Genomic DNA, 14,541 nt, shown 5'->3' on the forward strand with positions numbered 1-14,541 from the left:
ACCTTTCCATCATCTGGGCCAGGAGTCAGAGGTCTTAAGTAAAAATTAAGTGGCTTTGTCACTTATGTGCTTTGTGTTCTTAAGCAAGTTTCTTAATCTCTTTGGGCCTCATTTTTTCATCTGTGAAATTGAGATAGTAAATACACTACATAGTTAATACTAGGATTTATTTAAATTATGTTGTGAATATTTCTAGCTGAGAGCTTGGTCTGTCGTGAGAGCTGTAGTAAAGAAATGTCTGTTCATGTGAAGTGTTTTGTAAACTATAAAACATGTGAATATAAAACTACTCTTGGGGCTTCCCTGGTGGCGCAGTGGTTGAGAGTCCGCCTGCCGATGCAGGGGACACAGGTTCGTGCCCTGGTCCGGGAGGATCCCACGTGCCGTGGAGCGGCTGGGCCCGTGAGCCATGGCTGCTGAGCCTGCACGTCCTGAGCCTGTACTCCGCAACGGGAGAGGCCACAACAGTGAGAGGCCCGCGTACCGCAAAAAAAAAAAACAAAAAAACTACTCTTATGTACATTTTAAATGTTCTGAAGTGGCTTCTTATTATTTATAGCAATTCTTTCGGTAGAGCCTAGCTTACATATTTTCTAGTGGTCTTCCTTTCTTTTGGTAGAAAAGAAAGGGCTTTTTTTTTTTTTTGGCCATGCCGTAAGGCATGTGGGATCTCCATTTCCCGATCAGGGATCAAACCCGCACCCCCTGCATTGGAAGGGCAGAGTCTTAACCAGTGGAACGGCAGGGAAGTCCAGGAAAGGGCTTTTTAAATATTGTTTCCATATCTCGGAATAGCAGCATTTGGAACATCAGATTGCACCAGTACTATGTTTGTATTTGTCTCAATGTTCTGCTGATAGCTCCCTGATACCAGTTTGGAGGTGTCAAGTTCCAGACATTATATAGGTAGGACTTAAAATATGGAAAGAACAAACCATGCTTTGACCATTATGTATAAATGAAAGCACTACTTCCTTCTCTCTTTTTCCACACTCTAGGCAGGATGTAGCCAATCAAATGTGCACCAAGACCAAGGAGGAGTGTGAGAAGCACTACATGAAGCATTTCATCAATAACCCTCTATTTGCATCTACCCTGCTGAACCTGAAGCAAGCAGAGGAGGCAAAAACTGCTGACACAGCCATTCCATTTCACTGTAAGTACCTCCCTGTATCAGTAAGAGAGTTCAGTATTTAGCTTATTATAATTAATCATCTCAGTGTTAAGTCCAAGAAGCAATTTGTTATTTTTGTCCACTTGGTTGTGGTAATAATAGCAAACTTTTCGTTGTCTTTTTTTTAATTTTATTTTATTTTTAATTAATTAATTTATTTTTTTTGCGGTATGCGGGCCTCTTCCGTTGCGGAGCACAGGCTCCGGACGCGCAGGCTCAGCGGCCATGGCTCACGGGCCCAGCCGCTCTGCGGCATGTGGGATCCTCCCAGACCGGGGCATGAACCCATATCCCCTGCGTTGGCAGGCGGACTCTCAACCACTGCGCCACCAGGGAAGCCCATCGTTTTCTTTTTTTTAAATCTTATGTGACTTAGGGACTCATGGGTCTTCTAACAAAACGTAACCAAACCCATGATGAATTATAAATGGACATCTTTGCTGAATGACTCCCAGAGCATGAGTAATGAAATATGAATGTTTTTCTTTCCCCGCCTCTTTCCTCATACTCTCTGGAAACAGTTTCATAGGTGACTAACTCAAAACCTGATGATACCTCCTATTTGGATAGCCCTTTGGATGTTAGCACTTTGTTCTCAAATGCCTTAGACCATTTCTTCCTCATGGCAACCCAGTGAGACAGGCAGAGCAAGTGCTTTTGTTTTGCACACAAGGAAACTGAGATTCAGAAAGGTTAAATAATTTGTACAAGGTCATGGGACTAGTGGATGTTACAGTAGAGCCTGCACTCAATTCTGGCTTACTCCAAATCCAGTGGGGTTTTTTGCCTGTCAGTTGGATGGGATTTGTAAATTGAGATTGGTCCTAAGGGGTAAGGGAGCTGAAGCAGACAGGGTAAATACTTAAGTTCTGTAATACTGAAGAAAAGATCCTTGATTTTCTTTCATATTAGGAAAGCAAAAATAAGAGGGAATTTCTGTATTTACTTAGAGGATTCCCTAAGTCTTAGTTTCCTTTTCAAGAAATCAATTTGTTTCCATTACTACTTTATCTTTCTTTACTTTTTCTTTATAAAAATCTCTTGCATTTTATTTATCCTCTCAGACGCTGTCTTTCTCCAAACAAAAATATTTCAGAGTCTAAATTAGGACTTGCTTTGTGTCACTTTTTTATGCTAGTATCTTATTAAGTAACTAAGAAAAACTAAATTCTTTCAGCTACAGATGACCCTCCCCGACCTACCTTTGACTCCTTGCTTTCTCGGGACATGGCGGGATACATGCCAGCTCGAGCAGATTTCATTGAGGTGAGAGAAACTTGTTTTTGTTTAGGATGAGGCTCTCTCTCTTACCTGTAGGTTCCATGCCACTAAAAAGAGATTTTCGTAGCGCTGTAACTTGTGGAGCCGCATTTTCTCCATTTGAGTGCCTTTTTCTCATTTGTAAATCTTTCATTTAGAAAGGTAAAAGTTCTTCAGAGCAAAAACTTATTTCTTTTAAATTATTTTATTTTATTTATTTTTATTTTTGGCTGCATTGGGTCTTCGTTGCTGCGCGCGGGCTTTCTCTAGTTGGGGGGAGCGGGGGCTACTCTTCGTTGCGGTGCGCAGGCTTCTCATTGCAGTGGCTTCTCCTGTTGCAGAGCACGGGCTCTAGGTGCCTGGGCTCCAGTAGTTGTGGCACGGGGGCTCAGTAGTTGTGGTGCATGGGCTTAGTTGCTCCGCAGCATGTGGGATCTTCCCAGACCAGGGCTCGAACCCGTGTCCCTTGCATTGGCAGACAGATTCTTAATCACTGCGCCACCAGGGAAGCCCCAAAAACCTATTTCTGAAGTTTCACTCCACATCTAGGGGGTTTCGAGGTTGTACTATATCGGGGGTTGGCAAACTTTCTATTAAGGTCCAGATAGTAAATATTTTAGATTTTGTAGACCATAAATTCTCCGTTGGAACTAAACTTTGCCATTATTATGCAAAAGCAGCATAGATAATAGTAAACAAGTGAGCAGGCCTGTGCTCCAGTAAAACTATTTACAGAAATAGGCAGTGGGCTGAATTTGGTCTATAGGCTGTAGTTTGCTGACCTCTATACTATATTCACAAGTTTATAAAGAATGATGAATGTGTATAAAAACTACATGTTCTTCATTCAGCCCTGGAGTTAAAAGCCACGTGAATGTAGTCACAAGTCTCTTGATTTATCACCTAATCCGCAATTAGAGTACTCTTGGAGGTCATTAAAGTTTAGCAAACCACAGACAATTTTGCTAGCCACACCCAGGTCAGCATTTTGTTCATGGCAGCTGCAATTGTAGAGCTACCTCAGAGACACTACCCCTACAGATTGTAGTCATTGAATAGAACATGAACAAATCTACCCACTGAGCTAGGTAAGCAATATTATGGGATAAATAGAGCCCTAGATGGTGGTAAAAAGGTAGATGAATTAATGCAGGCAATTTTCTTACCTAAATATTGGTTAGGCCAAAAAGTTGGTTTGGGTTTTTCCATAACATCTTACAGAAAAACCCAAACGAACTTTTTGGCCAACCCAATACTCGAAGGGCTAGTAGGAGTTAAGTTTTCTTGAGTTAGATTTCATGAACAGACTATTTTTAGTTTTTAGAACAATATGTTTGGCTTTATTCCTGGACTCATAACTTTCTCACTTTTTGCTGTCACTGCTGCCTGAAAGCCTCTCAGTTTTCTCCCATGACTTATTTACTTATGGCAGTTGTCCTGGCCCTGTACTCCATTCAGTACTTTTTAGCAAGTGTTTGTTTATGTATTTGCTTCTAAAGCATGGCTCCTGTAAAGGCGTTACTCAGAGCTGATGGATTTTAGATGGGAATTTTTTTTTCCCCAAACAGGAGTTTGACAATTATGCAGAGTGGGACTTGAGAGACATTGATTTTGTTGAAGATGACTCGGACATTTTACACGGTAACATTTTATTACAGCCAGTGTTTTTATTGATTGCAGACTGTGATGACACTGTATTGGGTGCTAGAAATATAAGAATGAATAAAACATGTCTCCTGCCCCTTATGGGACCCAAATTACAGTGGTTAAGTTGCTGAACTTACCCTGTTGCTGGGATTTGACCACAGTGAGAAAGATCATTTGTGATGGTGGTGAGAATGTTGATCACATAAGGGTAGTTGGGAATATCCCATCCCTTGGACTGTGTAAGCTTTCTTTTGGCTGAGATAAGCCTACACTGAGGTAATTGGTTAAATGGCCCTCACTGCCTCCTTAAAAGAAAGGGAATCAGGGTGAAGACCTTGGGACTTCAATAACAACTGCTGATACTAGATGTTCACTATAATTTGTTATGCAAAATTTCCCATAGCAGGGGAAAAGAATGGAAGTTCAAGAGTTTTTAGACCAAGATTGGAAATCTCTTGTTTCTCAGAACTGTTGAATTTTTAGCACTTCTGAATTCTCATCTAAGATTAACCCTCTAAGGATTTATGTCAACTCTTTTGTTATAACGTAAATGGCTAATGCCAACAAGGCTTTCAAAAGTGGATGGTTAGACTTTCAGTGAATGTCTTTTTTTCCTTCTTTCCATTTTCAGTGAACTACATATTTAAAATAATCCCCAATCTTCTGTTTCATTTCAGCCCAGAATTGAGGGTGATGCAGTAGGTGAATAATGCTCCTTTGGATTCTGTATTTCCTAAACAACATCTTCATTGCTTTTCTTAAATGTATATCCCAGGTAGGAAAGGCAAGTTAGAATCCTTGTTGCATTTTAAATCAAGTTTTCATGTTGCATTAACTGGTCCTCTGTCACTTGAAGGGGAGTTTTATTCTTCTCTCCGCAGAAGAGCTGACTAGATATTTGTTACATCAGATCTGGGACCAAGAAAGAGTCCTCATAAAAATTTTACCTTTAGAGTTTTTTCTCTACATATTTCTTGAGCAGTTTTTTTCTTTGCAAAATTTCATTTCTCTTCTCCCACACAACTTTAAGGAAAGTCAAAGTGACGTAGATTGAACTAAAAGAGGAAAGCTTTAAAGCAAACTGCTTTAGCATTCACTAGAGCCATTGTGTTTGTTCAGTCTTCAATGTCAATCTCTGCTTTTCAACCCTGATAATTCACGTTATTGTCTATTCTCACCTCGTGTGTCATTCTCTTGAAGGCAGCGTGCAGGTTGCCATTCAGTATTCCTCATCATACACACCAGCTTTAATTAAAATGGTATTGTTTCCTGGCTTATATCTTTCTTATCCAGAATACAAAAAAGCAGTTTCATAAATATCATTCTTTTAGATAGTATTCAAAAGTACTGAACTTTTGAAAGTCAAAATCTCTTATGTCAGTCATGGCTCAACTATGTAAGGGACTTGCTGAATCACTTCTCCAGGCCCTAATCCAAGGTCTTCATTCTTAAGCCTCAACATTATTAAGAAAACTGTAGTAATGGTTGGTATTTAATTTCACTCTTCATCCTTTGTGAAAGCATGATTTGCAATTTCTGCTGGTATACTTATGGTCCCTTCTGTAATTAAGTGAGGGCAAAAGGGAAAAAAATCAAAAAGAAGCAATTGATTAGCAAGTTTTATTTCAGTTAGCATTTCAAACCTATAACATACTTTAGTTATTTGTGTTCTTTCTACAGTTTCTACAGCCTTTTAAGTTATTTGATTCTAATTCATTTGAACTAAGAATCAGTTATTGATTGTTATACATAAGTAGTTTTTGTTTTTTTGTTTTTTTAATTAATTAATTTATTTATTATTTTTGGCTATGTTGGGTCTTCGTTTCTGTGCGAGGGCTTTCTCTAGCTGCGGCGAGCGGGGGCCCCTCTTCATCGTGGTGCGCGGGCCTCTCACTATCACGGCCTCTCTTATTGCGGAGCACAGGCTCCAGACGCGCAGGCTCAGTAGTTGTGGCTCACAGGCCTGGTTGCTCTGCGGCATGTGGGATTCTCCCAGACCAGGGCTCAAACCCGCATCCCCTGAACTGGCAGGCAGACTCTCAACCACTGTGCCACCAGGGAAGCCCCATAAGTAGTTTTAACAGCGCTTATATAATAATAATCCCTGCCTCTCCTTTCCCTCCCTGTCTAGTAGTGAACGGTAAGATGTTTAGATGGGTGCTTTTTAAAAGGTGATAACGTCATAAAGAGGTTTGGCAGGACTGGAGATCAAAGGGAAGACTTGCTGGTGCCACAAAGGGATGCTTTGTTTATGGTTCTAAGTTCTCATATTAGCTCCTTTGGCAGTATGACCCACTGTCCAGTTGGGCACATATTGTTCCAGCAGTTTCTCCTGGAACTCTCAGTGAAGGGGACTAGGAGCCCAAGGAAACTAGGAGGGAATGAGAAGGAGCTTTCTATGCACACCTAGAACAGAAAGAGGGGCACATATTTTGTGCACATCAGGACAGTGATTCAACCTCAGGCTTGCTTCTGAGTCACTGTGATCTTGGGCAAGTCCTTGGAAATTTGCATGCTGTTTCTTTGTGTCCCTGGCCAGCAAAGAACAGATGATGCTGATTAGTCAGGGTGAATGTCTCCAATGAAACGTGGTACATAATTCAGATTGGTGTTATTGCCATTCCATTATACCATTATACTCCTAATATTACTGAGCATTAATAACATTCCTTTTACGTTTCCTCACAACTACTAGAAGGAAGTAAACTGTTTGGCTGGGCTTTGTATCCCATCCCCTAGAAAGACTACATCTAGAAAATTGGGTGATGCCAGGAAGCTCTTTTCCTCACCCAAGACTTTTGCTGTGATTCACGGAATTTGTCTAATAAAGGGGGTTTAAATGGTCCATTATAGAGGCCTGGGACACAATGGAGGGACATGTAATTACATTCCACCATACCAGAAGTCTTTCAGAATGAGCCCCCAAAAGATATTGCATGTGAAGTAGTGTCTAAGGAAGAAAATAAGGAGGTTCTGAGATCCCTAAATGACACCTCCTCGTATTTTATTGAAATAAACAGAAATTATTGGTCCAGAGAGAGAGATGCAAAAGACATAACTCGGCGCTCCCTGTGGCATGTTGTGTGATGTCAGTGCAGACACACAGCATAGTTTCCTTTTCCTTAGGGGACATCGCTCTCCATCTGCTTTCATTTGGGGAAATCTCTCCTAAATTTGTGGACTCTTCTTTCTCAGAGTTTCACAGGTGCTAAGCCCTGTGTGCAGCATCTTCTAATCATCGCTGGCCCATAACCCAGGCAAGCAAGAGGCATCAAGAGCTCCTTCCTCTGCACTGGGCCTGTGTTTTCAGCACTTCTCAGGGTTGCACATTAGAGCAGTTTACTCTCCTTCTATTTGGAAAGCCAATTTCAGCAAAATTTCTTGGCCAGATGTGGATACTCCCCCACTTTTTCCCCCCAAATTTTCTTTCTTTGGTCCGTATTGTCAGCCTTTAGAGCCTTTAACAATTAGTCAGTCAGAGGTCCAGCCTGGTCACTGTGCCTATTACCTACCTATTGGCAGTGCCCTTCCCTTGATGGTGATTTGGCTGCTTTATGTTTAGGACTTTTTAGACATAAATGCTATTAATAATAATAGCTAATACGTATAGCACTTACTATTTGCCAGGTACCATTTAAGTCCTTGACACACATGAACTCATTTAATCCTCACAAAACTCTCTGGGTTAGGTGTTATTACTATTACCCCCATTTTATAGATGGGAGAATTGAGGAGCAGAAATCTCAAATAACTTGCCTGAGGTCAAGAGGTAACCTGCAAGTGGCAGGGCCATCTTGAGTCTATGCTCTTAATACTGTGCTATACTTAATGTCTCTACAACCTTGAACCTTTTTTTTTTTTCTTTTTAGATTTCACATTTTTTATCTTCTATAGCTTAACCACATTTCTGAGAAGTGGAAATCGATATTTTCCCATTCTACTTTCAGAGAAATGCACAAAGGAGTGAAGTGACTTGGCTAAGCCTTCCTAGTTGCTGACTTCAACCATTAGGTCACTTGGTTGGCTTTCCTTCATAGCGCTGCTTGCGTACATCTCGGCCAAAATCTTTGGGGGGAAATGACTTAAAAAGCTTTGCTTCTGGGGAATACCTGAGTCACAGGTTTGTGCCTGTGCGCTTGCAGTAGGGCTTTTGATTGGCTTCCCTGTAGTTAAGGCCTCTGAGTAGGTTTTCTTGCCAAGCAAGCAGTAGGTGCCTTCTGTCAGGAAAACAGAAACATGTTGCCAGCTATTTTGAACAATGTTAGAAATACACTGCAGTGGGAAGGAGCTGCCTCTGACTTCTGCCCACTTCTTGAAATATTTTAAGGCCAGCCGTTTGGAAACTTTGTTATCAGTCCCCAGTGTGGTCACAGGGAGACTAGTCATCCCCCGAAACTGAGATTTCAGAGGCCTGGCATCGGTGGAGAGGTTATGGGTGCTTTGGGTTTGTTTGTTTCTAAGGAGCTCTGTGTCTTTGCCTGCTTTACTAGACCCTCCACTCACTTTAAGTAGAATATGAACCTGTGATTCTCATTCTTTCAGCGTCTGCCTCTCATTTCTGTTCTGCCTGCCGTGCTGTGGTCCTCCCTGGGTTATTCGTGCAGTTAAGATCTTACAATCAGTTGCTGCTATCGGAGTGTGCTTCATAAAGACAAGGGAGAGCTTCAACTATGAATTTTTCTCTGGGAGAATTCCAGTTCTCCCATTTGTTTCTCTGTGTTCCCTTCCTTCCCTTTGTTCTCCAGGGCCAGTTGTACAAGTTTAAACTACTGAAATGATCAAGCACCAGAACCATTTATCAGCAGGATTTATTTATAGAGTTTTTCTGTAACACAGTCTCTTCAGTTTTTTTTCTGTTTAATTAAGTCATTCCCACACAAATCTCAAGAAACAACATGATAAGTTAGTGTCTTAGAAAAATTACCGAAATCTTTTGTCAAAATTAGCACTAACTTCCACTGGATCTTCAGGTAGTTTCTTTCATGTTGAACTCATCTTATTATTGAGTAGATAAACGAGATAAGGCACCTAAAGATCCTGGAACATGATAAATACTCAGTGGATGTTAACTATTTACTTAGCTATTTTATTTGCTTCTCTTTCTGCCTTGAACTGTTGACGTCCTAATTTCTCTTTCTCATAAGAAGTAAAGGTAGAGTCCACTATAAAACTCGTACTTGGTTGCTCTGCATGTCAGAGACAGTTCCTCTTCTCCCCATGCCTCCTTCCTCTCCCACCACATAGTTATGTAAAGCGCATCTCCACCAGCACAGCGTTCTAGAGCCTATCATTCCCCAGCATTTATTAGGAAACACTGGCAGGGTATGGGGCATTCTGTGGTACCTATGCTTCTGTATGGAACGCATGTAAATCAAGAAAGAGTTCATTTACAGAAAGAGTTCTGCAACCTGAAAAAATGTTTGAAAACCATTGCCTTAAATCTTGGACCTGATATTATTGAATTAGTTTTAGTTTGTGGGCAGTTATGAGGAAAACTGAAGCAATGTTGTTTAAATTTTTGAACTTGTTAGAAATGAACAAAAGATCCATGATAGTTAATACTTTTTTTTTAATACTTAAAGTTTAAAAAGTATTGCGGTCATTCATCTCTTCAGGTCATCCAGCTAGAATTTATGTTATTTTTATCTCAGACCCAAGGGAGAATGGCCTGGATAAAGTATTCCTGGTCATTTCCCAGTGATTGAAGTTATATACAGATGTAGTGCATCTGCTCATAGCTCAGCATGCTAGATTTTGGTATTTCTTTCTTCTAATCTGAAACTCTGACAGATGTTAATTTCTAGTCCATGTGTTACTAAAGTTCAGACTCCTTGTTGAACTGTTTTATGAAAGCTAATAATATACGTAGCAAAGCATGGTCAAAAGAGATGTTCAGGAAAAAGCAGAAATTGTTATCTATAGCGTAATCCCATATAAACATATACTTAGGAAAAAAGAACTTTACTGTAATTTACTGATACAGAAATTCACTATCCTAGGGTATTTTTGGTTCCAAGAGACAGATTTCCTAGACCAGTGCGTGTGGAATAGTTAGCAGTATGAGGTTGAAAGTTTAGGACAGCTTGGGCAAAAGATTTCTTCTTGTCTTGGCTTTATTTATATGTAAGGGTTTGTTTGTTTGTTTGTTTATAGCTCTGAAGATGGCTGTAGTAGATATCTATCATTCCAGGTTAAAGGAGAGACAAAGGCGAAAAAAGTAAGTCTAGAAAACCATCCTGCCTTCTTTTGGCTTTGGACTATTGACCACATATAGCCCATAAGAGCAAGTTCCACTTGTGGCTCATCTTAGGACCTTGAGGAATACACTTAACCTCCTTGGATCTCAATTTTTCCATCTGTTAAAAGGAGATAATAATACCTCTCCTTTTCTTGCTTTTTAACCTCCTCCTTCCTTACCCTTTCTTGATGTTTTGGTGACCAATGAATAATATGGACACGGTGTTTTAAGGAAAAAAGGAACAAGAAAAATTCAAGATATTATTAAGTTGTTACACTTAATAATGCTCTATTCTAACTGCTCAATTTTTATGAGAAGTCTTTTATATACAAGGATTTCAAAGAAATTATGAACAAGTTTCAGTCACTCTTGGTTATTCCTTCTCTTTGCAACAGAACAAAAAACATACATTGAGGCTGAGAAATTATGGATCCCAAACCCCTATTGGATTACAGAGACTTTAACAGTTCAGAGAAGGGTATGCGGAGGATGTGTATGTATGTGTAGGCATGTTACCATGGTGTTAATAACTAGAGATACAGTGGCATCACAACAAGAAAAAGGAATGGGACTTGGGAGGCACTCTGGAGGGACCAAGACATGATCTGAAGTAGAGCTTACTCTCTGCGTGTCTGGAGTTAGCTTCCAAGAAGCTCTGAAGAAGATTACCCAGCTGTTCTTGTGAGAAGCTTCATTGCTAGTCATGAATACCTCCGGTATAAACCAGAGGTTCCAGACACGTAACTCTGCATGGTTTACCTAAATTCTGTTTCTCTTAAAACATGGAATTAGAACTAGACAGTGCTGTAGAACTCAGTAGTTGAGGTCGCTATTAGATCTTCTGTTTTATGATGACCTTCCATTAAACATGCACAAGATTTATTTCAAATAGCTTCAAGGCATTCTGTGAATGTACAGTTGTAAATGTTGAGTGTGTGATCACAGATTTCCCTTAAACGGCTGTTCTCAATTATCATTTCCCTAAGCTGAATAGATGATTTTTATGATATGGACACAGATTCCCTTCTGTTTCATCTAAGTTACAGACGTGTTTTTCACTATTTGAGTGCTTATTGATCTGTTCATTCATCCAGCAGATAGTTATTGAGAATCTGCAGTGCCCAAGGAGAGGAAAAATATATGATGCTTGAGAGCCTAAAATTGTGCTAGAGACTTACTGACCTGCAGAACTTTGTGGGGAATGACTTCTCTGGACCTCAAGATTCCCCCTTGCAGTGTTTAGGATGTCTAATGAAAGCTGTGTGTGGAAAACATTGTTAAATGTGAAACTGATTATCATATATATGTTTTTCATTCTAGAATTATAAGAGACCATGGATTAATCAACCTTAGAAAGTTTCAGTGTAAGTATTAGTTTTCCTTACTTTAAAATTTCTCCCAATATTATTGAATAGTTTTAAACAAATCATTTATGACAGTAGTTCTCAATCAAAGTTGCATATTAGCATCACCTAGGAATCTTTAAAAAATTCTGATCCCTGGGGCTTCCCTGGTGGCGCAGTGGTTGAGAGTCCGCCTGCCGATGCAGGGGACACAGGTTAGTGCCCCAGTCCGGGAAGATCCCACATGCCGCGGAGCGGCTGGGCCCGTGAGCCATGGCCACTGAGCCTGCGCGTCCGGAGCCTGTGCTCCGCAACGGGAGAGGCCACAGCAGTGAGAGTCCCGCGTACCGCAAAAAAAAAAAATTCTGATGCCTGACAGTCACCTCAGACTAATTAAGTCAGAATCTCTGGAGGTAGAACTACAGCATCTGTATTTTTTTAAAGTCTTCAGGGCAATTCTGTTGCATTGTAAGAGTTACAAGCCATTAATATATGGTCAATAACACTAGCATGAGAATTCTTTTTTTTTAAATTAGTATAGTAATTAAAGCATGAATATTAATGGATCATTTTCTGAAACTGGATAGGGTTGTGTTTTGGAATTATATGTTAAACATAAAATAACTTTGACCATCAGGTTGTGAAAATATTTTTATGGAAAAAAATTAACAGAAAATGATAGCTTTATTTTGCATGGTCGGGGCAAACAAACCAGAAAAGACATTAGCATTGTATGATGATGAAATAAACCTATGATTTTTAAATGATTGCTAACTTTGACCTTACTTTTAAATATTTGGCGATAACCTATGCTGGGCAGAAAGAGTCTCTGTACTTTTTCTTCTTCTACACTGTAGAGTTTGTTCAGAACATAAGAATGATGATATCATAATAATTGCAATATTTATATATGTTTATAATAGTTATATGTCACAAGACTTTTTTTTTGTAAAAGTGCCTAATGATCGTGCTTCACATGCTAAATTGATGGAATCTTATAGGGTTTGACAGTCTGTGCCAGGAGGGTTCAGGTCAGCCAGTCTTGGGTTAAGTATCATTTAATAGAGTCGTGGTCATAAGTAGGTTACATTATATGTCCTTTACTTTTTCACTTTCCATTACACACATTATGGTGTTTTGATGATGTCACTTCTAATAGTTACATAATATGTTGTATAGATACATAAATATATAATGAAGTGCTTAACCTGTCTTTTATTATTAGATCTTTAGCTTATTTTCAGTGTTTTTCTAATCATTATAAATAAAGCTAAGGTAAACTTGTTTGTGAATAGAGCTTTGTCTGTATTTAGAATTGTTTTTTTAAGATAGATTCCCAGAAGTGGAATTAAATAGGTCGAAGAATATGATTATTAAAAATGCTTAACACATGCTGCCAGATTGTTTCCTAAAAGATGGTTTTATCAATTTATATTCCTTCTAGCAGTATGCAGTATTGCCTATTTAACCTCGTCCTCATCGAGAGCTGTGGGTTTGCAAAAATAACCCAAGGTCAGATCTCCCTTGCCCTTTCTGTAGACAATAATTGGTCACGTTCTGATAGCCACAGTAGTGGGTTCCTTTGTCTGAATTCCTGGGCTTTCCACGATAGGTCAGTTGATTTTAACCATTACATAGTAGACCTTGACTCTTGTATAAATTCTGTTCTCAGCTGGTGGACAGAGGTCAGTTTAGCCTCTTTATTCTTTTAACTGTATTTCTTACATACAGAGCTGAGAGGAAGCTCTGTTGCTTCCAAGAAAGAAGTGGTATGTGCGTTGTGGTTTGAGAGGTCTTCAGTTGCCATTATACTGAATGTACATGTGACCTTAATATGTAGGCATAGGAGTTTTTTTCATCAAATTAAAAAGTTTTACTCCAAATGTTTCTGTATTATCCCTATAGAGGGGGACGGGGGGGTTGGTGGTGAAAATAATCAATTTGTGGCTGCCCATCAAATCAGCTCCTAGAATTTGTGGGCAAGAATTTCTCCTGCAAAGAAAGAGATTCATCTGAAAAGAGGACTTGATTTAAGTAACTGTCATAAGTGATAGCCTGTATCTTTAGCCTGAGAGTGGACAAAACTAGCCTAGTTACTTTTATTGAAATGACTGAGTAGCAGTTCGAGAGTTCCTGGCCACTCCAACCTACCAGTTACTATTGGTGGGTTTTACTACCCATCTTTTTTGCTGATAGCTCTTTTTATTAGAAATTTGGTCAGTAGTGATCCTCAAAGTTGCTGACCCATGTGGGTATCCCAAATGGCATATTTGACCCTTCGCTTCCATCATAGTTATCAAAATATAACTTCATTAGTAGTACATTAAGTTGTGGTACCTAATTAAGTTTAGAGAAAGGCAAAATGACCCATGTAGAAAGTGAAGAAATAAATGCCTCATTTGAGGATATGTAGTTACAGAGATTTTTATTTTTGGTGGAGCGTGCAGGAGATCACACTTTTTCCAGGCTAATCTACCTCTTCTAGATGAATTAGTATGTCTGCACTTCCCTTGTTCTGCAGAAGTTATTTTTTATTTTTTTTAATTTATTTTATTTGTTTATTATTTTTTGGCCGCATTGGGTCATTGTTGCCACGTGCGGGCTTTCTCTAGTTGTGGCGAGCGGGGGCTACTGTTAGTTGCGGTGCGCAGGCTTCTCATTGCGGTGGCTTCTCTTGTTGCCGAGCACGGGCTCTAGGCGCGTGGGCTTCGGTAGTTGTGGCGTGTGAGCTCAGTAGTTGTGGCTCGCAGGCTCTAGAGCACGGGCTCAGTACTTGTGGCACACGGGCTTAGTTGCTCCGCAGCATGTGGGATCTTCCCGGACCAGGGCTTGAACCCGTGTCCCCTGCATTGGCAGGTGGATCTTAACCACTGCACCAC

General features: G+C 39.9%; 1 protein-coding gene across 5 annotated transcripts in view; it reads left to right on the forward strand.

The window, feature by feature from the left end:
- The window catches only part of TADA2A (transcriptional adaptor 2A), a 47,257-nt gene that overhangs the window by 22,896 nt on the left and 9,820 nt on the right, over nucleotides 1-14,541 (forward strand). For 4 of the 5 annotated variants that reach the window (XM_027087360.1, XM_027087355.1, XM_027087358.1 and 1 more), the window contains 5 exons: nucleotides 999-1,156; nucleotides 2,352-2,440; nucleotides 4,003-4,075; nucleotides 10,235-10,298; nucleotides 11,640-11,683. In XM_027087360.1, coding sequence (XP_026943161.1) covers nucleotides 999-1,156; nucleotides 2,352-2,440; nucleotides 4,003-4,075; nucleotides 10,235-10,298; nucleotides 11,640-11,683 — 428 coding nt within the window. The remainder of the gene's footprint in view (nucleotides 1-998; nucleotides 1,157-2,351; nucleotides 2,441-4,002; nucleotides 4,076-10,234; nucleotides 10,299-11,639; nucleotides 11,684-14,541) is intronic. The other variant, XM_027087357.1, reaches the window with a different exon arrangement.

The sequence above is a fragment of the Aethalodelphis obliquidens genome, unplaced genomic scaffold (assembly GCF_003676395.1).
Source record: "Aethalodelphis obliquidens isolate GAN/ISIS:26980383/991018 unplaced genomic scaffold, ASM367639v1 scaffold58, whole genome shotgun sequence".
NCBI classification, from domain to species: domain Eukaryota; kingdom Metazoa; phylum Chordata; class Mammalia; order Artiodactyla; family Delphinidae; genus Aethalodelphis; species Aethalodelphis obliquidens.